Source organism: Primulina huaijiensis, chromosome 10, assembly GCF_012295235.1.
Source record: "Primulina huaijiensis isolate GDHJ02 chromosome 10, ASM1229523v2, whole genome shotgun sequence".
Lineage (NCBI taxonomy): Eukaryota > Viridiplantae > Streptophyta > Magnoliopsida > Lamiales > Gesneriaceae > Primulina > Primulina huaijiensis.
In genome coordinates, this window is record NC_133315.1 from 20,489,655 (window position 1) to 20,502,516 (window position 12,862).

Here is a 12,862-nt window from a genome sequence, read left to right on the forward strand (position 1 = left end):
GTATATATATAGATATGATTATTTGAATTTTGAACTTAGTTAAAAATATTATTTTAATAGTATTAGAACTTATTTGATTTATTTTAATTTTGGTAAATATATATTTTTGTATACACATTTAATATCTTTAGAATTTAAATATATTATTTACTATATTTTATAATTATTTTATAAAATAAACAGTGTTCCAGTTCGACTTGGTGAACCATTATTTTAAGGTAAATTCGATCAACGGTCCAGATATGAAAATATTGATTTGCTTTACAATTATTATTTTACTTCAATTTTTATTTTGATTTATGCATTTCATTTTAAAATCAATATTTCCTGTCTTTAAGACAAAATTTAGTTTTAATTAAGCTGATTTAAAAATGAAAATTTGCACCTAAATCATTAATTAGTTTTTAACAAGGCTTGAGAAAGATAATATGATTTTCAAATCCATGTGCTTTACCATATCCAGATGTGCTTTTCCATATCTATAAACTATATAAGACAGGTAATTTAGGTAAATCAAAACATATTACAAATTTAATATTTGACATACAAATCATATCAAACACAACATATTTTATGACATCCTAATAATCATAATCATAATCACAATAACAATAGCAAAGACAATAATAAAAATAAAAAAATAGTATTCATAATAATAATAATAATAGTTATTTTATTTTCTTTAGTAAAGTGTGATATGTTCATCAAAATAATGTTTACACCATTCGTATCATTTATTTTAATTTACCAATAATAAGATTATAATCAAGTAAGAAATAAGTCCGTTTGTTTATCATTTCTTATGATAAAATCAAATCACACTAGCAACCGTTGAAGCTACCAATTACATGTCCAAACTGGAATTTTAAACACCGATACATACTTGGCCATGACCAAAATTTTCTATCTCAGATGAAACAATTATGATGCAAAAAATACAAAGTACCACCAGAGGTACATCGGGTAAAAAAAGCTCATAAAGTCACCTCTTTGGTACTGAGAGTTCTAAAAGATCGATATCCATCTCGAGCCCGTGAAACAACGTTTTGTAGAATCTGTAATTGAAGTTTAGCTATCATCAACTAAAAGTTACATAATAGTCCAGATATAACAGGTGAATAACATAATGCTCGTCAGTCTAGCTAACAAGATAGATATCAATAAACAATATAAGTTATAAAGAGTGAAAAACATGATGTTACCCACATTTTAGAGAATGGGTTTAAACGGAAAAGGGGGTTTCCAAAAAGAAATGTGTGGAAATGTTCTATAAATCAGCAAACAATTAAGTTAGATGTCCAATACATCTCTCAAAAATACAAGTGCTAAACAGCTAAAAGTATAATGGTCTTAAGGCTAAGATGTCCCTCTGACGCTAGACCTATAACTCAAATAACAAGTCCATGTCATCTACATCAGCAACAAATGCTAGAATCATGAGGCCCAAAAACAAGATTGAACCCAAAATTGAAAGAAAAAGAAAGTTTTACTGCAGAAATATTACATTACTTACGACTCAAAAAGCATTAAATTTGGTGCTTTCCCATAAAATTGAAGTTTAACTTGCTGGTTCTTACTTTACGAAAGGACTCAGGACCCATCTGTTTTTCCAACATCTGGAGGACTGCCACCTGTTAAATAACGTTAGTGTCAGACAGAAACAAGAAGCTAGAAATCTATATCAGTTTTACCATGAAAATTACGGCTTACAGATTTCCATGATCTTATTTTTCCATAAAAACCAATAGATTGGGTTCCATACAAATCTTTAGTTGCAAGAGTGGAGTTCAAGGCAGTTGCCCCACCATCATCTGCTTGGCAAACAGCACAATTAGCCTGAAACAAAAGTAAAAGCATGAGGAACAGTTAAATCAACCAAGTTCCTAATACTGGAAAAACAGAATCCACCCAAAGTAACTTTCAATTATTTTTTTCACTAAGATCAGTCGTGCCTGCACACCATCTAGAATTTGATACTTCTGCAACACTCGTTTGTGTCACAACAAATACACGCAAAAATTCAAATAAGGTGAAAAGAAGCTCAAAAATGCTGGGGACGTTCCCCGGCATTTTCTATTGCAGGTGTCTGTAGAAAATCCCCTTCATTTCACCTCTATATCTGAAATAAATTTTCTATGAAAGACCCACCATTTATTTCTAACACCATATACGTTCTTCTGCTGCTCCTCTCTCTTCTCGGAATATATTTTCAGTCAGTTGAATACGTCAAAACTATGTGTTCCACCTTTATTCAAACTTTTTAAATTATTTCAACTTGTTTGTCGGCGAAGAAAGTTGGAACTTTCATACAAATATCATGCAGGTTCAAGTAATGACACTTTTATGTTGTACTTTGAAATTTTCTGAAATAGAGTAAAGTATGGCTACTTAAAAATGGACTGAGAATTGAGAAAAACAGACAGAGTGATAGTTCATATTTTAGCACAAAAATTCTTTTAAATAGTTTTAAAATAATTCTGATTATTCATCAAATAAAGACATGAATTATGCAGTGAAGTCGTGGGAGGCTGCTAAACTCGTTAATATAATGAGCATGTGCTACATCTAAGTGGATGGAAACAAGCTAGTTTAGGAGGGTTGGCAATTTGTCTCTTCCGGGATGGTAAATTACTCATTTTACCATGACATGTTTATGACTTTATCCACAAAATTATTAACTTAACAGAAGTTATATTGCTCTTATAGCAGAAATAGGCAGACACTACAGAATATAATTCCAAAGCACTGCAAACCTTGTACCGGCGATAGCGTGCTTCGTTATTCCCTAGAAACCTCTTGATAAAAGAATCAGTTAGAAACCCGGCAAGCCCATCCAACAACCACTCTGATTTGGCGCCATATAGTAAACAGACCAAAATGAGATTTTTACACTTTTACATGTGCAAAAGTATAAAAAGAGGACACTACCATCAGTTGAAGCTTCAGGAGTGATAAATACTCCAAACCACTGTCTGGCAAGGGAATCTGCTAGGCTAATCCTCGTCTCCAATGTCTGTTAAGAAAAATTGAACCCATCATTAAAGGGGAGAGAGAGAGAGAGAGAGAGAGAGAGAGAACTGTCCAAAATGGCAAGTTTGGATTAAAAGGGTCTTAGCTACCATATTTGGCATCATGCATGAAATTTTAACATTGGTGGATTAACTGCATGTGCCGTCACGCTAATAAAAGAAGGAAGCAATAATATTTCTTGGATTTCTGGTCAAGATTACCGCAATTTGGAAATGAAAGTGAATTTCAATAAATTTGCTCGTATGAATCATACTTATCAGTTCTCATGGAAACTATCCTCTGAATTTTTTCTTTGAGAATACCAGCAGCCTTCTAAATTGCAGAACTGAATGTAGCATCAAACAAATACATGGATTGGGTTTGACTCAACAAGCATACAACATAAACTACAGTCCCAATCACACAACGTCAAGAAGAACAATGCTTGGGAGGTGCTAGATGTAATTAATATGTTCCATGATTCAAATGATCCTGATCCCGATGGAACTATCCTCCTACGCAGAACTTGGTAAAATTAATGTGTACACATACCATACACAGTTATGAACCTCAAATCGTTGGAGTTAACAGTGGCGCTCCAAAAAGGATATTGCTGGTGAGAAAAATGATAGTTCATGAGAGGAATTATAATTCATTATGTTGCTCAGGAGGTAGGTTCCTATTTTAAAGCCTTTCCAAAAAAGAAAGACAAACCTAGCGGCTACTCAATCCAAATTGCAACCAGACAATGAATTCGTCTACTCTAAAGGCTATGGCTTTTTGTAAATATTATCTAATATCTCTCATTCATACGGCTTTGACTCAGACATAGATCATACTCATCTTTTTATCCTTCCTTTGATTCAAGAAATAAGGTGTGCAAACAAAGCAAGAAAGGAATTGGATGAGAACTCATTTTCAGGAGAAATACCACGGCATAAAAAGAGATATAAGCTTCACAATGTACCACTCATACATCGACTTCTCATAAGCATACCTGGTCAATGAGCTTATCATCAAACAGCAAATGAGAACTGAAGACACTTATAGAAGCTCCTAAGCTGCATGAGGATACTGCCATCTCAGGAGCAATGAACACTTGTGCGTATGAACCAAATGGAAATGATGCCGATAGGTAATCCTCATAGTGGCTGTTGAGAAGTAAACAAAACAATATTAATGGTGCTATCATTGACGAGTTGAATTCCAAGTACCAAAGAAGCTATATTTGTCTTGATCAAAGTAAGTCCAGTTCTCACCAAAAGACAGACTTTTGAAGACTGGTGGTCATATTCAAGTTAGCGGGGAGGTCAAGACAAAAAGATCAACGTTCAGAAATACCTGAAAGCATTGTAGAAAAATGCAACTGTGTTTCGTAGCTTTGACACATCAGCTGGAAGACAAATGTACGATAGCAAATTACAATGTGAATCATGGAGAACTTCAAATGGAGCAACAGCCAGAGAAATCCACTGAGCAGTAACAGGAACATCTACTCTATAAACATAAGTCTTCCGAGGTGGATCATCCTTTGTCAAAACCTGCCAGAAAGAGGGGAGGGAACTATTAGAAGCATTTCCAAAATCTAACAAAGCAAAAGAAAATATACACAGAAACTATTGACAGGCGATAAATTATAGACTAATCATAGTACAAAAGCATGTTTTAAAACAAGAGTGCGAATGGATGATGGAAGAATAATTCTAAGTAAAGAATGCTACAAATGCATCCCGTTGTCAATTACTTTCTAGTAATCAAATACAATGGTAAATAAATAGATAACAAACTGATTGAAAGCACAGATCTACAGACCTAAAGTAATACATAATGGTTACATCATCAAAAATAATTTAATTTTTTTCTTCTTAATCTGCACTCACTGGCAATATACTATCTCTTACTACTCTTACGTCCATCATTTCTCTAATTTGCATGCCGAGGAAAACACATATTCTATCACAAAAAGGCAACAACTGTCTTTGTGTAAAATGTCAATAAAGAGGTGACAAACCATCTTCTATAATATTTCTTTTCTCAAGGCTAACAATGAGAGCATCAAATTCGAAGATACTTCAGAAACCAGAAATCCATACTAAGTACATTGCCTAGATTTTTCCTTGCCATAATAACCTACGGATTTCATGTTTTATAGTTGATACATATTTTCCACGCATTGATTACCTAACAAGTGAAGGTGGTTATTGTTGCCAAGTGCCAACAATGCATATTATAAGCAAATCTATCGAACCTGATGAAGCAAGGCTCCAGAGCTAACTGCAACAAGGTTATCGGCAACTGTAAATTCCAGGTCATAGCTACACAAAACACAGAAATTATCACTAACATAACACAAAGTCCATAAATTGCTGACAAGTTTTACACTTAGCCTTGCATCCAAGGACATGAATGCTATGATATTTATTACTTTAATTAACCAAAATGGTAAATAATTTGCCATCAAATTTGATCCTCAAAAATTAGTTTCTACTGGCTAGATTTAAATAAGATGCACTTAATTTGGGATGTCCGGTTCAGAAGAGATCTTACGGATGGTGAGTTTGGGGAATTTATCATTCTGCTGGGCGTCTTACAGAGCGTTATTTTCAGATGGGAATTGAGGATTATAGAGTCTTGTTGGGAGATCCTTCGGGGTTGTTTTCTGTTAGTTCCTTTTATAATTCTTTCTTCAGTTTGTCCAATTCACATTCTACCACTTGTTTTAATAATATCTGGAAAATACAAGTCCCACAAAAGATTAAAATTTTCTCGTGGATCGTGGCCTTGGGAAAGCTTCCTAAGTGCGACTTCGTGCAAAGAAGGTGGAAGAATTGTTTTTTGAGCCCGCAGTGGTGTTGCTTATGCAGAAATAATGAAGAGAATCAGGATCATTTGCTTATGCATTGCTCATTTTCTATGGGTATTTGGTACAGAGTTTTACAAGAGATGGACATTCAGTGGGTCGCTCCGAGACAAGCGAGAGATCTTTTCTTTTCGGAACTCGAGGTACACATTCACAAAAAGCTCGGAAATTTCTGGTACTTGATAATACAATACGTATTTTGGTCCATGTGGTTGGAAAGGAACAAAAGAATATTTGATGATGTTGCGGATTCTGCCGATCAAGTATGGGACAAAGTGAAATTCAGAATTGCAGCTTGGTCAACAAACTTGAAAGAGTACAGTCATCTTGGGATCTTGGAGTTGGTTAGGGACTGGAAATTAATTTGCGTGTGATACTATTGCTATTAAGTCATAGAGTTTGGGATGATGATGTAATTTAGCATTGGGCACATTTAAATTCTTGTAATGTAACTGCGGATTTCTTATCCGCGGTAATGGTGTACCGTCATATTATTATAATAAATTTAGTTTTCTATCAAAAAAAAAAAATAACTGTTACTTCAGGAGAATGCTCATATTAGCTGGCTAATGAATAAGTATGAACACAAGAAAACAAGGCACGAAGAAGAAAACAAGGGCAACAGAATAGTCAATAAAACAAGAGAACGCCTTCAAGTTAGTTGTTTCTCTTTCTTATTCTTGAGCAACATATTCATGGTATCTTTGCCAATTGATTGCAACCGCAAGCTTACAATTTATAATGCTAGCTACTGCCATAACTTGACAATTCTCCTTTCTTGAGCTAACATGCATCAACGAGATGGTATGTAATCTCATTGAATATGGAATTTTTTTCTAGAACATGGGTGTTATTCTTGTAATATTTACCAATGTTCCAGTAACATAATCATTAGCTAGAGCAACATGTGCCTGTCTTTGTTTGAGCTAAACTATGAGAAGGTAAGCATGTGTCTGATTAAACAGGTCCACCAACTGTTGAAGAAGTGTTGTTTTGATCGCTAGTAGGAATTGTATGCGCTCATGCCGATCCAATTATATGTCAGGGCAGTCTATGCATTTACCATGAAACTATTGTTGCAAACATCATTCGTGCAGTTAAGTCGTAAGTGTCATTATGTGGGGATAAAAGGATTAAAGAGCTTGGAGAGGATCATGGCTGACCTCCAGTAAATTCAAAAGAGAACAGTATAATTGTGCCACTGCAAGATCAAGAATAGGCATACAAGATTTCTTGGTAATGTTGTAACTTGTAAGTTAGTGAATCAACCTTACCAATTTCATTTAGCCTAACCACATAACAGATCCAGGAACTGAATGATACCAGGAAGAATCAAAGCAAAAAATAACCTATCAAAGACAAGTGATATGTTACAACACCATATTTTACCCACCTATGACAAGAGCTAGAAAAAACTATGACGCATGCAATGTCTTACACATTCAATGCACAGCCACTTCTGTGTTCTATATCTTGTAGATGTTAAGCACAAATTTAACTACCCATTCAGTAAAAGTTAGACAAGTTGCGCATGAGCAGGTTGCCATTACAAAAAGTCATAAATTAAGTCATTCTTTCAAAGATCAATTAAGGTGATAAGCAGTTATCCTGCAGACTAATGACTTCTTCAATTTAAATTGAAATACCGCATACTAATGACTTCTTCAATATAAATTGAAATACCGTTATCTGATTCCACAGAGTTCAATGCACATACCAGCAACACTGCAAATTGTCGTCCATACAAGGAAACCAGCACCGTGCGCGCCTTAATTGATTGTTAGTATGCAGGACATTATTATAAAAATGGATTCCTGTTTCAGCCTTTTCTACCCAATAATCGATGCGTATGAGTTTAACGCTCTTCGCATCACATAACCTACATGAGAAAACACAGACAAGCAAACCTCATCACAATCACACCTTAAGAGAACAGTGACGTTATAGTTAAGAAAATGAAGTAAAGGCAATTCAGTGCAACAGTATAAACTTAGTTACATCCAAAAAACAAAGGACTCATGCAGATATTGTGTTATATTGATAACATGATTATAAAATTGAGCTGTATGGGTCAGAAACATACAGTGTGGAGTTGAGGCCTCACCAAAGCAGTCAGGTACTACTTAAGTCCACTAGCACATAAGATAGAGTTCAATCAATGACTGCTCTTGGAATCCACCTCCCCGTAGTGGGAAAGAGAATTGATAGATGTTGATTTTACGTGTCTAAGTACATTGTTTTGAGTCTGTTGTTGCATGGTTTTGTTGTGTCGAATTTTATTCATTTATTTCATAATTTGTGTAACTTGGTCACTCTTCATTTGAATTGGTTGCAAAACAGCAAAAAGACGAATTCAAGGTGGTGGAGCAAAAACCGGGCAGCAGAAGTCGTGCTAAGGCCGGCAGAAATAACGGCCCCAGCACAATCTGAAGAAAATTATATACTTGGGCAGAATATGTTGCAAAGAAATAGAGCTAATTAGGGCAAGAGCGTATAAGGCACGTGTTTTCTCGAATCACGTGAATTGTTAACTCATGGCTCCTTGTATTCATGAATCATTTAGGGTAACACAAGCATTGATTTCTATGTTTTTGTTGCCATAGTTAAATTCAAGAAATTGAACTTGGTGATTGATGTTTGATGCAGATCAAACATTTGACTTGTAAAAGTTGTTAAAACCGATTCTATATTTGGAAGTTTTGAGAGTTAACACGACTGCTAAAATAGAGAAGAGAGTGCAACTGCATGGATTTTGTGAAGGTGTTCTAAAATTGGCATATGCCAAATTTTGAGTCAGGACTCAGTAGATAGTTGACTTTGACCACTTAACTATGACTAAGTTGACTTTGACTTGACCTTGACCAAGTTGATTTTTGATTGATTGACTTTTATAGAGCTGAATTTGATCGTGTTGACTTTTGACTCAGTGGTTTGGAAAAGTTGGACTCTGCCTCGTCACATCGATGATATCTGATCGTCGATCGAGATTATTATGAAAGCAAGATCATGGTGTTTATAATTAATAAGCTTGAAATATCCTAATAAAACACTGACTAGTTCAAGAAAAACTAAGGTTGGACAAAAGAGGTCACGCCGATGCGGAGAACGAAATAAACCTATGCAGGATTCTTTGGGCCAAGGAAGAAAAATTATGCGGACTCTAATGTGCATATAAAAAGAAGAAGAAAAACCTAACAATGGGGGAAATAATCGGTCGTACAAGAGGAAGAGAGCCACCAAGGATAGAAATCTCGAACATGAAAGAAGGGACGAGACGTGAAGAGCGTGACAGAAAGGTCGAGACGTGAAGAAAGAACAAGAATGGAAAACACTTGTTTTTCTCTTTTCTACTTAATTTTCATTTTTTCTTGTTAGGATTGAGGGGAACCTAACACTAGACATCTATGTCGTTATTGGATTTAAAGATTGAATTTTGTTTTAAAATATACTTGATTATGTTATTGTGTTTACTACATCTTTGGAGCATTATCAATTTCGAAGTGATTTTATATATTATAAGTGAGACCGAGATGAGATTTTATAGCATAATAGAAGCATAATAGAGTAACATAATTCATTTACAACTTGGATAGACATATAAGGTTGGGACGTTGGGTAAATATTCATAGTCATCGACCGAAAAACGAAAGGTAGAGAATTCCACAGTTTGTTAATACAACCACAATTATTAAATAGCACAAGGACACTTGGTTATTAAATTTTGTTGAATTAGTTTGATATAGCTCGACATAATATATTGATAGATTAGAAAATTCTGTCAAAAGCATGGCCTAATAATTGAAATTCAATATTTAGATAAGATTAAAGTGTATGTGAACCGAGATCCTAACAATTGTTTGTTTGTTTATTATTTTAATTTAAATTATTTATGAAATGTTTGTTGAATTCTTTTATTTGACATTCAATTTAGTTTAATAAAATTCATTTTTTTGTTAAAATTAACTAAAGAATTGTGCTTGAGTAAATTTGTCATAAATCAATCTATGTGATAATGATACTCGTACTTGTTACACTATATTAAAACTTGACTCATACATATGCGGTAATATCAAGTAGCTTGAAGAACTTTAATTGTTTTCTAAATTATTATGTTAGAAAAGCTCGATCAAAAGTGCTACCTTAGAGGGCTTACAATTTCTAATCCACCTAATTTGAACATGGAAGATGAGCTTGTCAATTGAAAAATTAATTTAAAACATAGATGTGTCACTATACTTAAGAACAAATGGAATTCAATCTATCACACACATTTTACCACACAAGCAAATGTGAGCAAGATGTCAAAATTGAGTTCAAATTGAAGCATGAAAGTGCTATCTAAGGCTTGTTCTTCTCTCTTTCACAATCATCTTTTGACAATTCTCACACATAAATGACCCAACAAGCTATGTCTCAAAGCCTCAAAAAAAGTTTACATTAATTGCAACATTAAAATTGATATATTTTCTGTTGTCATTTTTTCCCGAAAGTAGCTTTCCCGTTTTTTCGTATTTCTATGTTATATGGAAGGTTCCAGTTCGAACAAAGATCCAGGTATTTTCGTGGACAGCGATTTTGGGTAAATTGCCAACCTTGGAGATGATGCAAAAGAAGTGACCCTCAATTGTTATGTGACCCAATTGGTGTGTGTTGTGTAGGAATGATATGGAAATACGGGATCATAATATCATATGCTCATTCATTGTGCATTCACAAGCGGCTTGTGGGCTAGAGCTTTGAAAGAATTGGACTTGGTTGGGGTGGTGCCGAAGTGAACGAAAAAATTATTCGTTGTGAATCTAGGACAACTAATTGGCAAGATGAGAAGAATTTTTTGGCAAGTGGTGGTTCACAGCATATGTTGGTCAGTGTGGCCAAAGAGAAATCAAAGAATTTTTTAGAATACGGAAGACAACAGTGGCGAGTGCTAGGATAAAATCAAGATCAAAGTTGCTACATGGATTGGTACTCATGGAGAATTTAAGAATGTGTCGATCTCAGGTGTATTGAGAGATTGAGCTTATGTGCATCATTGATGGAGCATTGATCATATGTAGCTTTTTTTGACAGTGGATCACTAGTCCACTTATTGTAATTAACATCTATTAAATTATTAATGAAATATTGTTTCATATAAAAAAAACCTCAAGTACATAAGTGAAGAATAATTATTCAAATTATGAAAGTTTGTGATCATATATTTCCTTATTTTGTTGAACTCTTGGATCATGTGTTTTTCCCTCGTTATGCATGGTCTTTTTTATATATCTTTCGTAGCGGCGAATACATTAAATATCCAACTAAATATTTTCTCCTCATCTTCTTTATCGTTGCTCCAAAAAATCAAAATTAAAGTCGTTTGGACTTTAGAACGAAAGGAACGACCATACGGAAACATATAAACATGATTACATGTATCCATATACCAAACGAGATTTTTCAAACAGGAGAAAAGATTATTGGACCACAAAATGTGGAATAAGACCTAAGGCGATCCAAAAATTAGGTAACAGAGAAGCAAGGTAGTGTAAGTGTGCATGGGTGTGTGTCAAACGAAACATTCGACATGAACACGTGAGATTATCTTACACACGGTTTTGATCTTTTACCTGATCTTTCAATTTTCATAATTATTTGGAAGTTCCCAACCTTCCAATGTGACAAACATATATCGTCCGAATAATTTTAACCGTTAAAAACATTGAAGTTTAGTCGAAGAAAAGGCAGAAATTCTTAGCTATGGAACCTTTTTTTATCCATATGTTTTCTAACTTCCAACTTCATCACAGTTGTGTTGGTAACGAAATCATATTTAGCCTACCTCATGGCATGGCATGAATAATAATCAATGTAAAAGGTACTGTTCAGAGTAATGCACTTACGGAGCTGAATATAGCATAAGTCCAAGAACAACCAGCACAAAGTAAAAAACCAAAAACAAGCAAAAAGATAAAGAACCATCCACAAACCTAATTGTATCAGCAGGTGATTGTTCACCATTGTTCATTTGTGTGTATCCTTGTCCGTTCTCGGGTTTAGCGGACTTGCTACACATTATCAGCACATTGGGAAGCAATTCATTCTCAAGAGATGACAAATACACAGAACCAGAAGCATCGGCAGCTGATGTGGCTGAAGAAACCACACACCATCTATCCTTTGAATCTAGTTGCTGATAATGAGGAAAAACTTCAAACTCTGCAGGCTCCCCATCAACTGTCACCCCCTCAATTACCAAATTATCCGCATGCAAACCAACAATTCCATTGTCTGGTACAACCATCTTTAGTTCTGTAAACCTGTAGTTCAATGTGGCACAGTTTTTAGATTTTTAACATTTGACTACGAAATTCAGCTGATTCCAACAAAAACATAGTCGCAAAAAATAGGAACTGAGATGAAAGGAAAGCCAAAAGCACTAAAAAAGAAAAATAAAATAAGAAATCACTGAACGTCAGAAGGGTGGTATTCTACTTAATTACAACTTCATACAATCGAAACTTGAATTACACAGATGGAGATAGCGTGGTTCATGCACAAAATATTCGAAAAGAGAAAAAAAAATGCGAATGAGGAGAAATACCCGTGGATTCTACGGTTGTCCATGTCGATGGAGAGGCATAGCTTCTGGTGATTGACCACTGGCTCGGAATTATTACTATTGTCTCCATTTCTTTGCTCATCGTTCTTCGCCTTCTTAGCCTTCGCCATTTCTGTACAAAATCCCGAAGAAATCGAGGGAAGAGCGAGGCCGAGGGTTTACTCTGCGGAGAGAACGGGTGAGTGGTTCTGCTGCTCCATCTCACATAACGGGTCGGGTTTATATATATATTATTTTATTTTTATTTTTATTTTTATTTTTCGAGAGCAGGATTTATAATATTATTATTATTATTATTATGCTGGTCCATCTCACATAACGGGTCGGGTTTTTATATATATTATTTTATTTTTGGCAAAAATTTGTGTGAGACAGTATCACGGGTCGTATTT

General features: G+C 34.6%; 1 protein-coding gene across 3 annotated transcripts in view; it reads right to left on the bottom strand.

Moving 5' to 3' along the window:
- LOC140986230 (transcription initiation factor TFIID subunit 2) overlaps positions 1 to 12,681 on the bottom strand; it is a 25,537-nt gene extending 12,856 nt beyond the window's left edge. For all 3 annotated transcript variants that reach the window (XM_073454328.1, XM_073454327.1, XM_073454329.1), the window contains exons 1-11: positions 12,453 to 12,681; positions 11,839 to 12,168; positions 7,587 to 7,748; positions 5,258 to 5,324; positions 4,351 to 4,550; positions 4,007 to 4,160; positions 2,929 to 3,013; positions 2,754 to 2,845; positions 1,711 to 1,836; positions 1,578 to 1,631; positions 987 to 1,055 (exon numbers count right to left, since the gene is read on the bottom strand). In XM_073454328.1, the coding sequence (XP_073310429.1) occupies positions 987 to 1,055; positions 1,578 to 1,631; positions 1,711 to 1,836; positions 2,754 to 2,845; positions 2,929 to 3,013; positions 4,007 to 4,160; positions 4,351 to 4,550; positions 5,258 to 5,324; positions 7,587 to 7,748; positions 11,839 to 12,168; positions 12,453 to 12,580 (1,467 nt within the window). In that variant the 5' untranslated portion in view covers positions 12,581 to 12,681. The remainder of the gene's footprint in view (positions 1 to 986; positions 1,056 to 1,577; positions 1,632 to 1,710; positions 1,837 to 2,753; positions 2,846 to 2,928; positions 3,014 to 4,006; positions 4,161 to 4,350; positions 4,551 to 5,257; positions 5,325 to 7,586; positions 7,749 to 11,838; positions 12,169 to 12,452) is intronic.
- Positions 12,682 to 12,862: the final 181 nt, after the last annotated feature.